At 35.5% G+C, this 22282-nt stretch overlaps 1 protein-coding gene and 1 long non-coding RNA gene across 3 annotated transcripts; one reads left to right on the top strand and one right to left on the bottom strand.

The window, feature by feature from the left end:
* Positions 1-3529: 3529 nt before the first annotated feature.
* LOC132914590 (uncharacterized) lies at positions 3530-12945 on the bottom strand. Its single transcript, XR_009659622.1, has 2 exons — positions 11764-12945; positions 3530-3697 (listed from the first exon to the last, which is right to left on the bottom strand). It is a non-coding gene; the product is annotated as an uncharacterized LOC132914590 (long non-coding RNA).
* A 3653-nt stretch (positions 12946-16598) lies between these two features.
* Positions 16599-20446, top strand: LOC132914585 (uncharacterized protein F13E9.13, mitochondrial). Of its 2 annotated transcripts, none has more exons than XM_060973806.1 (6): positions 16599-16779; positions 17642-17724; positions 17795-17935; positions 18014-18213; positions 18307-18434; positions 18507-20446. In XM_060973806.1, exons 1-6 carry the CDS (start codon positions 16764-16766, stop codon positions 18701-18703), a joined length of 765 nt encoding a protein of 254 aa, XP_060829789.1. In that variant the 5' UTR covers positions 16599-16763; the 3' UTR covers positions 18704-20446. The 2 variants fall into 2 exon arrangements, with proteins under 2 accessions (XP_060829789.1, XP_060829788.1); XM_060973805.1 differs by lacking the exon at positions 16599-16779 and adding an exon at positions 17067-17227.
* Positions 20447-22282: the final 1836 nt, after the last annotated feature.

Genomic DNA, 22282 nt, shown 5'->3' with positions numbered 1-22282 from the left:
TAAAAAGAGAACAACCTACGTTAAAAGAGTGTTACGCCTGGCGACACTCTACCAGGCCACACACCGCGGGCAAGATGGCAACCAGATGTCTACACATCCTTACTGCGTACCCTTGATAGCCTTAAAGACCTATCATAAATCTCAGGAATTTTCTGGTTAAGGTCCTTCAAACCGAACAAAGATCTTTTTACTTTGTGGCGGCACTCGACAGTAAAATACCACCACTCGACATTGACTTGTATCGGACAATGACAGCGCAGTGGTTAGCGCCTTAGATTTACGAACGTTCGGAACCCGGGTTCAAATCCCGGCGACCGGAGTTCGATTTTTCTTCCACGTATCTAAATTAGAAAAAAATACAGCAGTACCCCAGCAAGAAGTGACATCTACAGTCAGCGACTACAACTATTACGGGCTATATTCACCTCAACTTAATAATCGTTTTCTAAAGTTTATTGTTTACTACGAGAAGACACGGGAAAGTTAGTTTTTCTCACGTACGATACTTCCCACTAGCAATTTTCTATCGAGGGCAGTTAAGAACCTTCCTAGTCCACCAACCTTCTTATTATCCAATCAGAAGCAACATCTATTGCCCTCACTTTCCTAACCAAAATTGTCATCAACAAATCCGATGGTTCCGTGCACTAGACACACACCCATCGCTAGCTTTCCTCCGACGCAGCATCGTCACTAAACTTCACTTATTCTTCGTCGTTAGAACAGTCAACGCGTATCTTTAACGGGTCTCTACCCTTAAATCAATTACTTACTTAACTTGTACGTACGCACCAGTGTAACTATCTTCTTTACAATGTTGTTGGAATAAACATTAATTTATACCTGTTAATTCAGTGTAAACTCAATTGAACCGCCCCTATTATCTTAACAGAAATAAGGGGATCGATCAGTTCGTGGCGTCGATTATCTAACCGTAACGGAAATTTACAACTCCCGTTGACGTGCTTCCTCGCGATTGCGTCTCTCCGCTAATGGTCGAAATAAACAAAGAGAGAGAAAATAAAAAGCCAAAAATATTTCAGAAAAAATTTATTTGTCTTAATATAAACTACATTCAAGTATGAGATACTAGTAATAAATAGACTTTTGCAATTGAAAAATTTGAGAGAAGTAGATGGAACAATAAAATAAATAAAAAGAGAGCATTGGTAGCTGGACCAATCTTTTCTATCCTTTGAAGAATTTATAGGATATCCTTTAATGGTTAAAAAAAAATTATTCATAACAAATGAAATTACTCGAGCGATTCTCCTGAATAATTAAGGGAGTTTCTCGTGAAAAGACTTATTTGGTCGTTGCAAATAAAAATAAAGGGAAAAAGGGTGAATTAGAAAGGCACTTTGTTGGTCCATTGTACAAGCGGTCCCGTCTTCGTTAATAAACAGACCACAATTATCGCGCTTGCCACGGGAGGAGATAATTCGCGCGCAGTCGTGTAGAATAACGACACCCTCGTCGTTATTTCCACTTCTCCACGAAAAGGAAACGACCTGCTTGTATCGTGGTTTTTCTCGTGCTTGTGAAGCGCGATCACGATTACGATACCAAAGTAGTGTCTCTTTAAAAGTGTACGATAAATTGTTTGACACTTTTTATAAAATTAATCTATCCATGTTCCTATATGAATTTCCATAAAAAGTTTTTTTTTATATCTAGTAGCCTCCTATATTATCAGAATGTTTTCCTACATCTAATACTTTTTCGAAATTAGAGTTAGAATTTCATATGTATATCTAGTATTTCTACAGAATAAGAATCCTGAATCATCAAAATTGTTTCCTGTATTTAATTTCCGTATCTAACAATTCCTCCAAGTCACAATTACAATTTAATTGTAATTAATGTAAACGTAATCTAGAATTGTGAATTATCAGAATTTTCTCTAAAATATAACATTTTTACAGTTTTCAATAAAATTGTCTATTATATACTATTATTTATAGACAATTATATTAGATAGTAGATAATAATAATATTATATTATATTGAATTTTTTAGTAAAAATTCCCTACCTTCTGTAGTGCATTGGCGCAACAGGCCAGCTCCTCCTGGTCCTGAGAATGATGGCTGGGTGCTTAGCATGGCCTACTACAGGCGCCGAAGTACGTCCCTGGTTCCTCTTTCCCCAAAGATGACCACTGCTGCCTCCTGGTCCACTTCCGGTTCCCAGAGACCCCGGATGTGACCCGCTTTCGCTACACGCCCGTCTCGAAAGCATCTCTCTTTTCCTATCGTCGGACTTCATCATCTCCTTCTCTTCCTTTTTTTTCCAGCAATCCTGTTGCTATTTCTGTCCTTGTTGCTTGGTTCTCTCGAAAAAATTTTCAACGAGTGCACAAGGGTTGAAAGTGCGCGAAAGAAGGCACACCCCGACAGGAGACAAGTTTCAGATTCACTGCGGAGGAAGTTTTATCTTAACGTTCCTTTTCCAAGAAGCACGGTCTCTTTGAGAATTTCCGCTCTGCACTGCCAGGAATCCTCTGAATGTCTCAGTAGACCATAACTTCCTCCCTTTTCTGCTATTTTCCTTTCCAACTTGCTCACAGACTCCGGTAAAATTAAGTTTTGAAATGTAACTGTCGTAGAATTAACATAGTTACGAAAGTATCGTAATTTTAGGATTTTGTTTAATTGATTTATTTATCTAGAACTTATTGTTGGCTGAATTACTTCTCTTCGTTCCATTTCCCACCTTCCATATTGAATCTTTCTTCCGATATTTCTTAATACATTTATATTTATCAATTATATTTCTTGATATATTTATAATATGTTGATATTTATTTTAATTTTAGTCTTCTATAATTTTCAACTTCTCTTTATTTCGAAATTTTGTTTCACTGATAAGATTCTTTTTCCAATTTTGAAACTGTGAAATTCTTTTGTGATCACGAACTCGAGATCATCCCAAAAGTAAAATTTTTCATCGAGAAAAATTCTGAGCTTAATGAAACATAAATACGCAGTTTCTTCCAATTTCGCGGTGACAGTTTAAAAATCTTCTTTATTTTTAGTTTCTATCTTTATTTTGGCCCCAAGCTCCGTAAAATTAAGACAAACCGACTCGCCCGTAGATTCTACAGTTAAGAATGCAACTGTTTACGAATTTTTAAATCAGCACCGATTATTTCAACTCTTCCAGTGAAATCTCGATTCTAAGCTCTTTTTTGGTGCTTTTATTCTCTTTATAATTCGTTGTTGGTAAGAAAACTCTCGAAAACGTGAAAAGTAGAAAAAGCGAAGTGCGTTGGTCCTCCAGAGGAAACTCGATTATATTTGTATTATAAATTGTAAGGTGGAGAACTAATGACTTTTTAAACCTAGTTATCTAGGGATTATCGTGGGGGTGCTGAGAAGTTTTAGAATTTGGTAAATCTTATGTAATTTTCAAAAAGTTTAAACGTATAATATTTACGAGACACACACTGGTTTTTACTTATTGAAGATTAGCGAAGATTTTCATCAAGACGAAAAGTATTCTATGAAACTATTCTTTGAAGAGTTCTACACTTTTTTAATTAATATTGAAAATTTTACTTTTAAATTATATTTATTTGAAGACACATCTCACTTATAATTTTAGTTTTAGTCACTCTATGATGAAAAGAACGATGTGTATTACTGGTTAGTTTGTAGTTGCTGGGTCACTTCTGTCGCCCTCTTCCGGTAGTTTTATCTGAAATCTGATAGAACTATGTCTCATCGCGAATCTTTTCAATGTGTCGAACCTCTGAACCTGTTGCAAGACGAACTTAATACGTCGTGAAATCTGCATTTGTATTTCTTCGTTTGAAATTTTAGGAAGCACCGAAAATTTATTATTTATGAGCAAACATCACGTTACGAATTTTTATGCATTTGTGGGAAGCTTAAATATACAATAGTATTTAAAATGCACACATGATACCCAAAAACATTAAAAATATTCAAAGGAAAATTCTCATTATAATACGAAGGTTTATATTTAGATTCCATTTCTATAAGTATCTTTAAAGAGATATAAAATTGTGCTATTTACTATTTATTTATCATATTTCCCGCGTAAAATAATCTGAAAGACAAACTAACCTCGTCGATCCTCCAATCGAATATTCGATTGATCCACTTAACCTCAATTTACATAAACGTCCAAGATTGACAACGAAACGAAGAAGATAGGAGAAACTTCTTGTAACGTGTTGAAGAGATTGCAAGAAAATAAGAAAGTTGAGTTCCGTACGAACGATCATTGAGAAAGTTAATCGAGTTTGAAGACTGCGCTGAGTGTCTGGCCAAGATTGCTCCGCCCTCCTTCTCCAAACAAAGCAGTTTGAAGATACGTAGAAGAAAGAGACGACCTCAGTTTTCGTGGGATTGGATCAATTTCTTCATAGTTGCAGTCAGAAACGTAACACTTTCAACAAGTGGTTGAATATGTAGTTGAAATCCCTCGCCAGAAAATCAGAGTAAATTTTGGGGGGCGTGACCCAGATTGCAAGGCCAATTTGACTGCGCAGTTGATGGTGAATTAATTCTCAATCCGACTTGGCCGAAGTAAACAAATTTAGGAGAGATTATCGAAGTTGAGATGAGTTTGGCGCGAGGATCGATTAGTTTGTCACACAAGTCTTGTGACGTATTTAGAGAACGAATGTTGGAGTTGTATATGGCGATTACAATTAAATGTGCATTTACTTTGTTCCAGGTTTCAACGCATGGGTCCCGAAGGTGCTGGTATGGCGTTGCACTCTTCACACCCACCAGTGCCAAGTGCCAACTCGTCCTCCACGTCGGTGGGTCCTAGTAAACACATCAAACAGTTGCCAGTGGCCAACAGATCAATTGCTATACCAAACACCCTTCCCCTGTCCTGCTACTTTATCGCAACTCTTTTCTCTAGCTGTGATTGATGGCTCCGGAAGAAGATGCCGACTGTACAGGGATGGTGACGTGGCTTAAAAACCCACGCTTCCCAAGGAAGAGAGTAAAGTGGCATTGAAACCACGCGACGCAGGTTCGACCGGGGGTCGTCGCGGGTTAATAACCCGCCGGACTTGCATCAACAACTCTAACTCGGGAACGGACATGATTTGGTCCCGGCCGCGAGTCTGGGAGGGGCATTTTACTAAGGAGCCCGGGGGTCATGACTTTTCCCTTCTTTTTCCTGCTTCTCCCCTTTCCCTTACCACCCAATTTCCAATCCCTCAGGGGGCTGTGGACTCGCTGGCGAATCGCGGTACGAGAATGCGATCCCGAGGAACCTTAGCCCAAATGCCGCATTCCAATAATCATGTCTCAATGGGCCGGAGGTCCTCCCTTCATTGGCCGGGCCGTGGGGATTATAACCTCTATAAAAAACCCTTAACCCTAAGCAGAGGTGTGCGATGATGGTGTACCTCGTAATCGAGGGCACTCTCCCGGTAAGCGGCTATGCCAGGGGTGACATCCTTTCCGCAGGAGTTGGTGGCCCTCGGAAGCCTACGGTGGATGAAGGCCGTACGGACCAGATGATACGCAGTCCAATAAAACGGAAAAACGAAGAGAAGAGGGAGGAGGAAGTGACAAGAGGAAGGGAGGAAGAGGAGCCGGCTCCTGAGCCTGTGCAGACAGGCGTTAAACATATACGAAGAGGGGCTCTACCTCTCCTCAATAAGAACAAGGGCTGGGAGTCTGCAGGCCGGGGAGACGACGGAGGAAGAGGAACCCGCCGTCGTCCAAACGACCCGTGAAAAGAAAAAGAGGGTCGTCGGGTCTCCGGGGTTCCCGAGGAGCTCGCACAGAAGATGAGGACGACCTCTGCTGCGCCATAGGAGCGGAGCTGCTCCCGAGGGCAGCAGAAACCTCTAAGGTGGCCGAAACATCTTGCCACCTCAAAGGTACGTATATTAAACACGGACCGCTGGGTATGCATAATACATTTTCCCTCCTCGCGCATAAAAAAGGAAAAATTTTGAAGATTGACTAGCAAGTCAAGATGATCGGTGGAATAGATAGTAGCGAATTACTTCCGGTAACGAGACGTAACAATACAATATAGTATTACATATTTTTATTTATTTTTAGATTACATAATGTACTACATTCTTTTACATAGTATACTACATTCTGACACATAGTGTACTACAGTCGGTAACATAGCGTACTACATTCGGTCTCATAGTGTCATCTGACACTACACATCGCTACACAAAAGAGCGGCAGGATGTTCATTACTATTTCTCCACGTATAAAACAAAAGAAAGTGCAGTACATTCGGTTACCTAATGTAGTACATTTAGTTACATGGAATAGTATATTAAATTACACAGGATAGTATAAGGAAAACACTCCTGTGTTTTATCAAAAATGAACCATCTCGTAATCAGGTGACTGGTAGATTACGCAGTAATATCGAATAACACAAGCCGAAACTCATGAAATACGAAAATAAAGCTACCGTCATACGCTAGATGAAACATCATAATATTCTACGACACAGAGAAATAACAAGAAAATAATAAAGTGCTAATAAAAGCTAAATCAGTGCACATCTTTTTATTTGTATTTTGTAAAAAGATTATTAATCTACAATTTGCTCGTAAATATTTCGTCCAAAACGTAGCTCAAAGGGAGGAACATCGAAAGATTAATCCATAGGAAAACTAATGGATTCATCGTATAATTAATATAGCTGTATCGTCACCAAGTTCTCGTACACAAACATTTCAGTACTGACTACAAGCTTTAAAGAAGAGAAGTATAGTGGACATTAAAAACGTATAAAAAACATATAAAAAAGGAAATATACACTGATCCATAAAGAACCTACAGTCTCGCATTAATATATTCGAGACTGAAACTCATCCTAAAATCTGGAAACTTCGAACGCCAAATTGTCATCGAAATGTTGACTTGCCGCGGTCCAACCTAACCTATTTCGCGAAGTTTTAACTCGTTCGACATATGAACAATTGACATAAACAGTTCAGAAATGCAAAAGCTTTCGATATGGATCAATTGAATTGTCTCAAAAATTTCCCTTAATAACCATTTTTCGACCAACCCTATACATTGATCTCGAGCCATTTAGGCCAAGTAACTCGTCTATTAAGAACGCGACGAAAGCCGGGAATAGTTTTACGAAGCGACCCCGTCATTTCTTCGGGGCAAAAATAACGTAACCAGGGATGATCGAGACTTGTTAATTTCGTAACACCTCTCGGGAGTCAGCGATAGGATGGGCCAGGATGTTTCAGATGGTCGAACGATATAATATCGTCTAACGTAGTTAGCGAAATAGGCCGACCCCGCAGCAGGCCATTTCCTTCCAATAGATTGTCATCAACAGAGACATAGGATAGGAGAAGGAGAGACGTGAAAATATGAAATATAGCGGTTGACGCAGCGATCCTTGTTATTTTACCGGATAATGGCTGTCCACACTGATCACCACTGGCTGGGGCCAATAATCACTTTGGTGATGCCAACCGGAACGAGAAAATATGTTACAAATACAGTCAGACGTGAAGGTCTACGTACACACTTTGAGAATAAAACTACGGTAAAAAACTAAAAATAAAATTACGGTAAAAGGGAAATTTCTTGGACGCGAATGCCGCTAAGAAATGGCGCGATTACACGATTACGTCTTTAGTCTCCTTGAAAAGTCAGATATACAAAATTCGATACGTGTAAACATATAGACCTTGGTAGCTGACTGGACATATGAAATATAGTATACATATGAAAAGAAGGAAAATGGATGATGCTCGTTATAGTGTGTATTCTAGGCCAGCTGCTGGGTGTGGTTTGTTTCTTCGCTATTTTTCAAGTTCAGAGCACGTGTAGGATAATGTTGAAGTGGGTATAGACTATCCTATCGTTGAAAGTGCTTCGAAATTTTCCGACTGTGGGAGGACTCTATAGGTTAAGCGAGAGTCATACTATTCGAAGTGATTTTGGAAAGATAAAATTTACATGTGCTAAAAAAAAAATTTGTTCTGACTCAAGAATTCGATGACTCTTGTTTCTTCGATTACTGGTACAAGCTCTTTCCTCTTGAACAAATTGTTCGGATTATCATATTCGTCGAGAAGATTTTATTGTACGTAGTCCACTTAATTTCACGCTCACGACATCCTTTTGTCGATTATTCACCCTTACTTAATCCCAGATGATCCAAATTTAAGTATGTCTGACAAATTTACAAACTCGATTTCCTATGGACAAAATTCGATTCTATATTCTCGACTCGTCTTTTCAACTACCCCCTCCCCTCCCATGATTGTTAGGGACAACCTGTATAATGCTATTGCCTTATAATACTCGTATCTCGTGAACGTGCCCGGTAAGAATCATAACCTCGGATGACCTTGGATACAAATTTAAAGAACCTAATATGATCCACCATATTCACCCTATCTGAAGAATTCATCAATTGGAATGACCCTAAATATAGCATAACACCACAATAACTCCCAATCGCATTGATGTCCATTCGACAACCCCTCTTATGTCAGGCTAGGTCCTTCAATGTCCATGAGAACCCGCCATCCTGTATCTACGTACCAGAAGCACCATTCTTTGTTATGGGAGAAGCTTTTAAGCTGCGTACACACGTATTGTTTGCAGGGGAGTACGTACTGTCTTGTATATACAAGGGTAGAACACATATGTATATATATATATGTATATACAAGAGTGATAAAGATGGAGCTCCAGTTTCTGACTGGAGTTCCACCAGTTTCATAAGGACAATATCTATGTGAATTCGTGGAAATTCGTCACTTGAAAAATGCCATCAGAAGAATATGAGGGACGAAGTCTGTTGGGGAGAACCGTCTTTTTGTGAGTTGCGAATTGGATACTTGGTAAGGAATTGGCTATTTTTAGGGACTATAGCGAAGGTTAAGGATGGAAAGATGATATTTGGGTATTGCTATTGGTGAAGATGCTATGAAATGAATAATATGAAATAATCCAACATATGAACGCCAATTGATGAAAATCTATAGGAATATTCCTTTGTTCGAAACGAGCGTGAAACGGTGTTAACGATAATTACAAATTGATCGATTCCATTTTTTGAGCAAAGTGAGCAAAATCTCAACATCTAATCTCACGCGTGCTGCATTCGTTTCGCTTTGTAGAAGCTTCCACGCAAAGGCTGCCGATTTTCCGGGTCTAATTACGTTCGAAAGATTTATCGGTAAGTTTTGCAAGAATTTATTCCAAGACTGACGTGTTGGCGAAACGAAATTGGCTAATAAAAGACTGACAGGTTTCAGGGAGTTCAAACGGCATTTAAACCGCGGGCAAGACATAAACCAAATCGCAAGCATAAATCTGGCCTAAAGATAGCTGACTGTATTCTTGTTCACGCGACGGTTACTCGTTTTGTTTTAAAAATGTTATTTCTTATCTTTCGGTTGTTATCGCGTGTCGGTCTTTTACCTTAAGTCGGTATTCATCGTCGAGATAATCTGTCGAAATTACGATACAAACTAACGATGTTTCGCATGGAATGGCTGACGAAAGAGAGGTTGAAAAATTCATGGCTGTATGTAATAACTACGCTACGTTAACGACGCTTGTGTCGTATACCGTGTTTATTAATAATTTCATCGTTTTCCTTAATTACAAGTGTTTCTTTAAAATTGTAGCGTTTCTTTTTCTTTTTTTTTTTTTTTTTTCTGTACTACTTGTCACTAGAACTTCTTTTGTCTTATAACGTGTATATGTACTCAAGTCTTTTTTCAGCGTTTCTGAAACATTCGACAGAGGTCGTAGCGTGGCTTTTTAACCTTCTCTGTCAAATTTCTGCATCTATATTGCTAGATTAGAGAGAGAGAGAGAGAGAGAGAGAGAGAGAGAGAGAGAGAAGAGGAAGAATTGAAAGGACGATCGATAGTCAGCTTGTCGACTGGCAATCGGCTGATTCACGTGCTCGTTTGTTACTTAAAGGGAACTGTTGGTTTACTCTGGTTGTGGCAAGCTTGATAGATGTCGACGTATTTTTAGGGCGATTCGAAGGTCATGTAGTTGATAGTAACTTGATTGAATTAAATGAGTGTCTTTGATCATCCTACTTTTTTTCTTTCTGTCATCAATGTTATTTTTAGAGGTTCTAATAAATTTTGTTTATGAAAGTTACAGGGGTTGTAGGGGAAGACTGTAAGATGCAAGTAACAAGTTCTAATTTTAATAAATGTCCAAATGAAACAAGAGTATTTGATAATTTATAATTTAGTGATTTTCAAATTGTTAAATATTGGAGAAATTCTATTATTTTTCAAGTAAACGCAAGAGCGTGTTCAAGTAGCCTCCACCTTCCATCAACGTTAACCAAGGAACCACTTTTGCCATATTAAAGGTAATAAATAAGAGCCAGGAGGTGAATGTACGACAGCGAACGTGCTTCCAGTTAACCTACCGTAGTCTAGTAAAACCCACGGATGAAGAACTTGGTTAGATAATATAACGTTGAATGACGAGTGAAGCTAAGACAACAAGACGAATTTGGTATAATGAACGTGGCGCAAAAATCAGTGGAAATTCCAAGGTGCTGGAACTAATCGATTCTACGAATTTCGTCTAGTCGAAGTGGTGAAACATTTTTTTTTTTTTTTTTTTTTTTTTTTTTTTAGTTTATTTTGGTTTTTGCAATTTGTCCTGAAGGACATTTGGTAAAGTGTTACATCTCATTGGTAATAAAAAAATAAAATAAAAATAAATATAGCACGTGGGTGGCTACCCTCAGTGGGGTGCCAACTTCGTGTTTTCTAAGTTATATCTCTTATGTAGTGGTGAAGTATTTGACAAAATAAATGCCACGTGAACGACTATTTGTACGGGGAAGATTATATCCGATATTTTTCATACATGCACACAGAGATGTGACAGACAAAAAAAAATTGGAAAAATATTCCTGAACCTTGGAATTTCTACAATTATTGAGAAAAGTTATCAGACGTGTCTTAACCCTTATAAGAAAAATGCTGAAATTACAATTTGATTCATAAAGGCAAAGGATTAATTAATTAACACGCGGAACATAGGAAGTTGTTATGTAAAGTAACATCCAGGCGATTTCCAATATATAGTGAAAGAAAACTAGTGGACAAAGGGTGGTGAGAATGGGACAGCATTTAAACGTGATGGGACAATGGTATTTTACTGTGGGCTTAATGGCCGCGGCCAACTACTTGGCCCAGCGAAAGCCCGACAAATGCAGATTTCACAACGTGACGTGCCTGGCGAACGCGCGACTATGTTCCTTCGTGACTATTGCAGGTCTTCGAGGTATCGACAAATCGGCGAAAAGCGTGCAAGAACCAATAAATTCAGGCGAGTTGAAATTCCGGTGTCCTCGTCGCAACAAGTTAAACTTAATAATATCACGAATTGATCGGAAATACAGTGATTCGTTAATATTTACGTACTATAGTATCGAAAAATAGATTTCGTTTATAGAATCACAGAATCAATAAAGAGTAGCTCGGCGATTGGAATAATTTCGATCTTCTAAAAATGAAAATAAAATTCGTTCGTAAAGTCAGAGAATAAATTTCTTGATCAAATCCTACGTTCAGAATCGTGTAGAATTTTAATTGCACCGATTAATTCTGTGCACCGTGGAACAGATTGCCTGGAAGAGGATTAAGAATCGATAAACGGAAACAACAGCAGTATAGTGAATCGTAAAATCTATAAAAGAGCTGATGTTTGAAACGCATTGCAACGAAGACACCGATATATCTTTAGTTGTACGAGGGAATCATTTACCTATATCCTCTTCTCAGTTGCTCGATGTTTCTTGATCGATTGCTTTGATTAAGAGCAGCACTGGTTCCTCTATTCAACGCACAGTTTCCTCTTCACATACTTATACACTTAATAGAATAACTGTGGTCAAAGATTATTCAGATAGAGAAGTCAAGTTATCTTTTGTTCGATTGCAGACTATAATCATGTACAACTTCAGTTATGTCTGAACAATTTCAGTTCAGTTTTTCCTTCTTGAACGAACTAACCTCAAAAACTTTGCTATCCATTAACTATAAATTAAATCATTATCAGGATCATCGTAGGTTCTCCTGCTTTAAAAGATTTGATTAAATCTCCATTAGGACCGTTAAAAATCTTAATCAATCGATCCTAACCAAATTACATTCGATGTATTTTGTTGTAAAACTAGTTGCTCGATTTGAAAAACCTCGCTGTCTATAATAGGTCATTAGGAGGATCTGAAATAATTCATAAGGATAGGCCCGAGTTATATCTGTCGTTTATTTTTAAAAAAGATTTGTCACTTTTAAAGAACCTCACTGTAAACACTAATCGGAATCGAGGTCATCAAACAATGACCGACTAAGTATTTAAAAGAATTCTGTCCACTTATTAACTCGGCAAAAGAGCTCTGTCCGTAGCAATCGGATAAATCTGGTGCTTAGAATCGTATAGCCACGTGAAAGTCTGTCTGTCGAGAGTAAAAATGTTCGCAAAGAACCCTGTCACCTAAGGCCTCAGCACGGACACATCACCAGCGTTGTCCAAGTTTGAACATCATCAAATTCTCCGGTAAAACCACTCGGAAATCTGACGTTACTTTATAGCGAAATGTCATCGTGATAAATTAGGCGCAGCAAGTGCAGAAAACTCGCATAACTCCGTTTTCACGAACACGTGTCTGAGCGGAAAGCTCAAAGGGATTAAAAGATTCTAGGCCACTATGCGAATGAATGTGTTTCCTTGAGCTTGAGGGTGTTTGAAAAGATTTGAAGAAAATTTCTGGAAAAATATGAAAAACTATGGGCAGAAAGGTGGGAATAATTTGAGTGGAAATAGTTGCAAAGGGATTGGAAATAATCGTTGCGAGGTTGTCGAGACGAAAAAACAATCGAAGGGCCGGCACACGCGACTGTTCGCGATGGAAGCGAACCGTAAGACCGCACTGCTTGACTGCAATCACGCGCAACTGTCGTCAAAGCCACCGCGGTCACAACAAAACTTGCGGAACGGGGGAACCACGAGAGGTGGCGGCGTCGCGCTGCTACGCGTCGCCACGACCTCATGCTGCCGCACGAAGAAACTTCTTGGTTGGGGTGTAATCGATATTAGAGACATTTAAGATAGAAAAAGACCTTGTCAAGATTCATATCGGATGTTCGAGAATAAACGTTTACGTTATATAGGACTTGATAAGTTTTGTTATCTAGTTAGTATAATTTTTGACTTGACCGACTGTGAAACATTCAGTTTACTTTGTTACAAGTCGTGTAACGATAAGATTGATAATTCGTATCTGTTGGTAACCTATCATCGATTTCTAGATATTATAGATTGTTTTTTTCAAATAAGGGTAAAACAGATCTCGGTGTTACAGATATACGTTACCTTCATATACAGTGCTGGACAAAAGTATTGGCACAGCAAGATTGTTATGATACAAATGCTTATAACTATTAAACAAATTGATTTAAACAAAAAACTTTTTGACGTATTTATTTATTATCTATCCTAGTTTATTACATAACAAGAGCAACAATATAAATAAAATAATACGCAAAATAATAACAAAAATATATTTTTTGAACATTTTATGGGTGGACAAAAGTATTGGCACAGTAGAATATTTACGCTTATAACTAATTACATAATAAACTTCTAATATTTTGTTGGCAGTCCTTTTCTTTTAAGGACTTCCTTTAATCTTCTTAATTATAACACTCGATCAGTGAAACTGGAGACTTCAGTTATTAAACAACAAAAAACCAAGAAAGAGTAATAATGTCTAGAAAAACGAAAGAAACCACAATTGAAGAAAGAAAAATAATATTAAATTTATATAAGATGAATAAATCTTACAACGAAATTGCACAAATCATAAACAGAAGTCGTTTTACTGTGCGTTCAGTCATAAAACGCTTTAAAAGTGAAGAAAATCTAGAGAATCAAATTAGGAGTGGTCGCCCTTCTAAGGTAACAATTCGAGAAAAAAGGAAAATCGTAAATATTGTAAAGAAGGATCCAAAAACTAATTCGACTGAAATTGCTTCGATGTTAAAAGCTGAGTGTGAAAAAGAAGTAAGTACCAAAACTGTACGTAGGGTATTGAAGGATGCCGGTTATTCTGCCCGTGCAGCACGAAGAAAGCCCTACATCAGTAAAATAAACCAAAAGAAAAGAGTGGAATTCGCGAAAGAGTTTGTTACGAAAGATACTGATTTTTGGGAAAAGATCATGTTTTCAGATGAAAGTAAGTTTAATATTTTTAAATCTGACGGCAGAATATTAGTATGGCGAAAACCCAACACAGAGATGGACGAACTGAATCTGCAAGCCACCATGAAACATGGGGGTGGTGGTTTAATGGTGTGGGGATGTATGGCATCATCGGGTGTAGGAGAACTTATATTCATTGATGAGATAATGGATAAATATGTATATTTAAATATACTCAAGCAAAATCTTTTGAAAAGTACTCAAAAATTAAACCTCCCCAGGGATTTCTATTTTCAGCAGGATCGAGATCCTAAACATATGGCGTATATTGTTCGTCAGTGGATAATATATAATACTGCCCACACATTAAACACACCACCTCAAAGTCCCGATATGAATCCCATTGAGCACGTGTGGAACGAATTGGAAAAAAGAATTAGGAAACATAATATCACAAGCAAGTCTGAACTGAAGAAAGTTCTTCTGCAGGAATGGAGCAATATTGTACCTGAATTCACTAAAAAATTAGTCCACTCGATGCCCAGAAGATTAAAGGAAGTCCTTAAAAGAAAAGGACTGCCAACAAAATATTAGAAGTTTATTATGTAATTAGTTATAAGCGTAAATATTCTACTGTGCCAATAGTTTTGTCCACCCATAAAATGTTCAAAAAATATATTTTTGTTATTATTTTGCGTATTATTTTATTTATATTGTTGCTCTTGTTATGTAATAAACTAGAATAGATAATAAATAAATACGTCAAAAAGTTTTTTGTTTAAATCAATTTGTTTAGTAGTTATAAGCATTTCTATCATAACAATCATGCTGTGCCAATACTTTTGTCCAGCACTGTACATGATCCGGTAACATATAATAAAACAGATAGGAATATTAAAATCAATGATCGATCTAGGAAAAGGAAAGAAGAGGGGCCGAGCTAATTTCGAAAATAATAGAGTATATTGAAAGAATAACTTATTGTATTTCATCTCTTCTGTGTAGATAAAACGACGAGTGTTTAGCTGAGAAAATTCACATAAACTTCAAAATTCTGTCATTATTCATTAGCCCTTTACGGACGGGACGGTTCGAAGTAAATCGTGGCGCTGAGCTGCTGTCGCGATAGTCATGCCGTGGTAGATTTTAAATTGCCAACGCACATTTCTGCTTAGACGTGCTTTTCGTTCATAGATGTCATAATTATATATGTACATGAACAGATTCTCCATAGGATAAAAAAAATTACATACATATGTGTCTTTTAGTTCTATCATTTATTTTCGCCGAACATGTGTATGAATTTCTCGCTTATAGCGGCGCGTCACGTGGCACACGTATATGAATCGTTCGGCTCTATCAGTTGTTTTCGCCAAACACATATATAAGTTCCTCGGCCAAATTGATGGCTTACACGGAACGCATATATACGGCGGTAGTCCGCAAAGAGCTAAGATAGGAATTTGAAAGCTCTATATTGATAGCACTTGAAGGTCCAAGAAGTTTTATATTAAAGGTTATATAGCATATTACTTCCAACCTATTTAATTAAAAATTCCAATTTTCACAAAGAGAATAAGCGTAAGAATAAAAATGATAAAATTAATCATAGATTAAGCATTTTATCATGAACGCTCAAGCGTCAAACTTTACGCACTAAATGACATCCTTCGAACGATTTGAAGTTTCATTAGGTTAGGTTAGAAAATAAGCTACATATTATCTATCGCTATTAAAACGAGAAGTTTAAAGCTGTAAAGTTTCATATCATGCTAATTATGAGAAATTATTTCAGGATATAACAATAATTAAAACAGTATTATAGTTATCATAATTATTACAAACTAACATTAGCACTTTAATCCAAAAATTATTGCATAAAAAGTATTTCATATGAAAGTATTTTACATGATAACTTTGCCACTTTTCATTGTTATACACAAAATAATACATAAATTTAACATGCAATCCATTTTTCGTATTATGTGCACACCTTTGTAAGTGCATAGAATTTTGAATTATATTTTGTAGCGAGTATACCAACTGAGCATAGAATAAAGCCACTAACAAAATACGTTTCTTTCGTGAAGTTTTCTATGTTCAGATCTTAGAAGAAGCGCTCAGATTTTTTTCCAAGTATTTCAGAACCCAAGACGCAAAGTGCCATTTGATCTCGCGTCTATTCTGTCCTTAGTCAGTGATCTTGCAACCTTAAACGAGGTGCAACGACCATTGACTAAATGCAGCAATATAGAATTCAAATGCCTAATATCACAAATTTTACTTTATCGACATGAATGACACATAATCTCTAATATCTATGCCCAAAATTGTAGATGGCGTAAAAAATAACTGTTCTGTACTATAGTTCCCTAGATTTCTATTGCAACAATTTAAATAATGTTTTTTAAATTAAATATATTTTGTATACATCGGATACAATAAAGTACATTCTATCGAAATTATTCCATTGCAAAAATGCTTTTAACGTTGAAAATAAATTACTCTGAAACCAAATCCTTAAAAGTTGATTTGATTCGCGTAGAAATGAAACGTCAATTATGAGAACTGACCAAGGTTAAGATTATTCAAAATTAACCTAACTATACTATGTCTTCTTGAAATTTATAAATATTTACTTACAAATGACTTCAAATAATTGAAGCATTCGTTTAAAAATATGTATACTGTAAGTATGGTGAAAAATATAGAACATCAAATCAATAGAAATTAACTGTTACAAGTCTCTTTGTTTCTCTTTTTAAACTCAAATGTCCAACAAAGATGTAACAGTGTTCTCGATACGAAATAGCTGATTATTCAATCAAAACTTCGTAGTTAAAGTACGAAATACAGTTATTTCAGTGTACAATATATAGTTCGATTATATATTTTTAATTAAAGATAAGGTTTGCGAAAGTGACTTTAAACTAAAGCTTTTCTAGGATTATGTCACGATTCTATAACGTTTTTAAAAAGGGGAAATGTTCTGTGATTGGAATGATTCACGTTGGTGCATTACCTGGTATCAAATTTCCGTTAGATTTAAAAATACGTAAAATTTAAGGATTCGTCAGAATTAAAAGTAATAATTAAAAAATAGAAAAAACACAATTTTCGCTTAGAAAAAATTAAGTACAATTTTTTTTGGTATAACCAAAAAGAGACGTGAGAGAATTTTGAATAATGGTTGTTGATCACTGGTTTTGTCGTTCTTAGCCTTAAAGTACTACTCAACGACTTTTTATATAGGAAAAAAATATCAGTTGTAAATAATATTTCTTAAAAACACTGCGTTGCTTATAGTAACAATAAATTAACACTATCTAGCAAAAATATGTTGTCGAAAAATATTTGTTGAACAACGAATGACTTTGTTCATTCGTTATCTATATTCGCACATTATTGGCTCGTGATATTGAAATACGATACTTTTCAGGAACACCTTTGTATAGTGGTAATACCAAAGAACTTATAAGTAATGCAATAAAAGAAGCAATAACTTATAGTGAATATAATATTGTAAGTTTAATTACATAATTCATCTACCATTAGTTTCAAGGTTTATTAATATAGTATATTTACTTTTAAGGGCGGTATATTAGTAGAAAATATGCATGACATTCCATATGTAAGGCCCAAAGATTTAACTCCTGAAACTACAGCAATAATGACCAGAATTTGCACAGAAGTAAGAAAAGTATTACCTGAAAATATACCCTGTGGTATACAGGTACAAATCAAAGAATTTATCACATAAAATATCAGAAAAATTTATACCTTATTAAAGAAGAGACAAAAATTGAAATAGATTTTGGCAGGATGTAACAAGGAAGCCATAGCTGTAGCAAAGGCAGCAAATCTTCAATTTATCAGAGCAGAAGGGTTTGTCTTTTCTCATATTGCAGATGAGGGCTTTACAGATGCATGTGCTGGCTCTTTGTTAAGATATAGGAAACAAATTGATGCAGATGATATTCTTATTTTTGCTGACATTAAAAAGAAGCATAGGTAATTTATTAATATACTTGAAAAGGGAAACTCATTTTTTTGCTTGACGTTTTCTTAGTATAATGTAAAAATCATGTCGTTTTTCTCCTATAGTTCACATGCAATCACTTCTGATGTAAGTTTATCAGAGACAGTAAAAGCAGCAAAATTTTTTTTAGCTGATGGAATAATACTGACAGGAATCACCACCGGTGACCCAGTTAATGTATCAGCATTTACAGGTATTTCCTTATTTTGTCAAATTGTAGCATTTATATAAAAATTTTAATAATGAAAGATCACATTATATACAGAGATTAAAGAGAATAGTGAAATACCAATTCTTATTGGTTCTGGCGTTACAAAAAACAATATAAAAGATTATTTATCCTCTGACGCTGTAATTGTTGGATCACATTTTAAAATCAGTGAAAATTGGGAAAATAGTATTGATAAAAAAAAGGTGAGCAACTTTATGGAAAAATTAAAAATCCTGCAAAACTTACAATAATGATTGCACTAAAAATGTATATTTAAAAAAGTCATGTTTTTTAAATATTATTTTTATACTCATTTGTAATTCTAATTAAACATATACTGTGTACATACCTACAAGTTAATTTTCTACGTTCCTTATTATTAATAAAATAAATGCTGTACAATCGGAAATTCGAGAGAAACGACTGACAAAATTAATTATGAACGGAATAAAACGGAAACACTCGTAACCGGTTTTATGAAACCTGTCCTACACATTGTATAATTAGACATTTGATGGAAGGGTATAAACTGAGGTCTGGAATCAAATTTATTATGATACAGCTATAAATTATATTGTTTAATGCAAAATCGTTAAATTTCTCAAAATAATACAAAATCAAAGACAAATGCTAAATAATTTCAAAAATAATTAATAATAAATAATCATAAAAAATTAATTTCATCCGCAATGAAACTTGCACAAAAACTGAATTTATTTACATACTTATTTGAATCCAACGTATTTAGACGCTGTTACAATAAGCTAAATACATTTACTTATCCGTGATTATTGTCATTCTCAAGACACATTTATCCAAAACGAACAAAGAAAATGAGAAACACTAAATTTCTCAAAACGGAAATGGAAAAAGCCCATTATTGATACAAAGTTGACGTGACATCGGGACTCTTCTTATCTTGTAAGAAATTTTTCGAATTCATTAAAACTCATCAAGTTTTTAAATGTCTATTTTATGGACATAAATAAACTTGTTCTGGTTCTGTGATTTCGTTGATACTTTTATTTCTGCTCTCGAAATAGTAGAATTATTTTAGTATGATATAAACTCGTGGCAAATACTAAACCGTAATTTATATACGTAAGTAGGTGCCAAAGTGTGGAAATCAGTGCTCGTGATACAAAGAACATGCCAAAGAAAATTCAGTTCTCGTGTTCACATCTACTGTTGATAAATATTCTGTTTATACACAAACATATATACATATATACGCATCATTTATAAAATAATTTAGCTCGTAGAAAACCGTCTCAAATATATGTACGCTTGTAATATCATCAATTTGAACTTATAGAAATCTTTTACAAATACGTATATTATGTGTTGTATAAAATATTTTCAAATTTTACTACCACTCTTATGAGACTTAATTATTATGATTATATTGGTAATATTTGAAACAAATCTGAAACTATATATATATAAAAATTACAAGATATTTAGCGCAAATATATATTTCACAGAGATCATAAATCGAAATCATAATAATAAGCCTCTATATCAGTTTGAGAACAAAGTAGTGCGATCGCGTTGTGTAGATTTTGTATCGAAAATTCCCAGTACATTTGAACGCTACGGACGACTGATGGTATTTTGTATTTCATTGTTATCTTCTCAATAACTTTTATTGAAAAAACTTGAAATATTTAATAATATAGATGTGTTTCGTAAAATAATAAATATATTTTTTTTATTATTTAATTTATACTTTACAATTCGTCCAGCTGGACATTCGTTGAATAAATAACAAATATGACGAGCTCTATTGCGGCGCTTGGTTCTCTTCGTAATCGATTGAGACAAGCGCTATCATGTTATTCGGGATTTTCCGATTCTGTTTTTACAACAAATCCTGGGATTTCGACAGATATTTAATAAGATTATCCTGAACACGTCTCTCTATTTTACGTACAAATTATTTGTATTATAAAATTTTTGAAATTTCGTTACGGATAAAAAATAATTTTCTTCAATTGTTGACATTTCCTCAATTAATTGAACGCTATCAAATCTCACATACGCAACGTTCGATATCGTATTAACAATTTTTCCATTAAAAAGAACGAAATATCCGAATAAGTTCCCCCTTTACACTTTTATCGTAATTTTGTTTTCCTACTACTGAATTATCTCCCTCTGTGCATATATACATATCTTGTAACAGAACATTAAAAATCCATTAATTTGTTTTCACGCATTTTCAGTGCGTCTTCGCTTCTAAATATTATTTTCCAAGGAATTGAAAATTAATGATTCATTTATACTTAAAGTCAATTTAGTGATAAAAGTTTCTTTGAGAAGCCAAAAATATAGGATTCGGAAGGCTAAAGGAATAAGTCGTCTGATCGATACATTTCGGGATTGGCTTATTTTTTGAGCACATAAGGGTTTCCGGAAATCAATGTCGGAGGAGTAGGAGATACTGGGTCTTAGGAAACAAAATGTTTCTCATGTCTGGTTTGTTACTGGCATACATTGACTCGTATCAATCCAACAGTGAAATGGAGGCATCCCTCAAACAGTATTGACAGGGGAGACTGGCGCAGGCGTCTCGTTCACACTGTTTAAAGTGGTATTCCAATCTTGTCCCATTCACTCCACAAAATTCATTTGTATTCTATCTTCGAAATCCATTCTCCTCTAATTTTTCGCCAATTTCATCATACATTATTCTACGTAACTATCAGTATGAAATAGCAACGTGAGCATACAGCCCCTTCAAACTCATTTGTAAACAACGATAAGATTACATTTAATTTACGAATACCTCTAATCCAGCAAACAAACGTTACACGGAGTTATTCGATTTTTAAGGAAACATTACAGCATCGTTATATTTAGAGTTTCGATAAAGTTATGTCTATATTAAGGTATATACTAGAGTATAAATTAAACATAACCTAGGCATAAACTAGATATTGTATAAGAAAAAAAGAGAAACAAAATTTCTTATTATAGAGTTATTACGACTTAAAACAATAAAGAGCAAAGACTTATGTATTCGATGGTTACATTGAACATTTCATTGAATGCAACATTCACAGTTTACACAAGGTTATGTCTATATTAAGCATAGATGAAACATAACCTAAATGTACAAGTAAGAAAGTTTCTCATAGAATTATTACAATTCAAAAGAATAAAGATCAAAGATCTATTTAGCAGGATTTGACGTTTCGACTATCGATTTTTTTACATCGAGTTGGTTAACTTTACTTTATTTTGAGAGGCACTGCTACATATGATTGCCACTACAGGCAACACGATGTCGCTACGAGCTAAATGAAACTACTTTGTTTCAAGGAAAAGTAATGATAAGGAACAGTTCGCAGGTATATTCTCAGATAGGGACTTGGACTTGGCCTTTTGGTCCTGATGGAATTTAGACACGGAATTTTCACGGAAAAAGGGAAATTTTTTTAATAGGCTAGGTAAAAATGAGAGTTTCCAAGTGTTCAAGCGTTAACAGCGGCTAGCAGCTGTTCGCCCAGCTGAGCGTTCCCCCACTATCGAATTGTTTTCACTGACGAAGCAATGAATCGTCAGGCCCCCGTCGAATTCTTGATTCGTGAGGGTTCTTTCTTTAAAAAAATACTTACGTGTCGCGTACGCTAAATTACGAAAGATTCACGTTACGTCAGTTAACGTTGCTAAAGCTGCTTGCACGTGTCCGGGTGCGAATACTCAGCAGCCAAGATGAAGGTCAGCATAAAAATAAAAATCACCCAAAATACGTTTTGCGTTGTTTCTCGATTCTTTCAATCTATGGAAACGTATTCTTGACAGAATCTTTTTAACATATATGTGAT

This window comes from Bombus pascuorum, chromosome 15, assembly GCF_905332965.1.
Source record: "Bombus pascuorum chromosome 15, iyBomPasc1.1, whole genome shotgun sequence".
NCBI lineage: Eukaryota > Metazoa > Arthropoda > Insecta > Hymenoptera > Apidae > Bombus > Bombus pascuorum.
The sequence above is the reverse complement of the archived record's forward strand: the minus strand, read 5'-3'. Positions and strand labels throughout refer to the sequence as shown.

Excerpts from the sequence above, each read along its gene's own strand:
- LOC132914585 (XM_060973805.1), top strand. The coding sequence starts at position 17,152 with ATGTCACGATTCTATAACGTTTTTAAAAAGGGGAAATGTTCTGTGATT. Across the intron at positions 17,228-17,641 it reads TCACGTTGGTGCATTACCTG|GAACACCTTTGTATAGTGGT; the intron begins GTATCAAATTTC and ends GATACTTTTCAG. Across the intron at positions 17,936-18,013 it reads ATATACCCTGTGGTATACAG|ATTTTGGCAGGATGTAACAA; the intron begins GTACAAATCAAA and ends AAATTGAAATAG.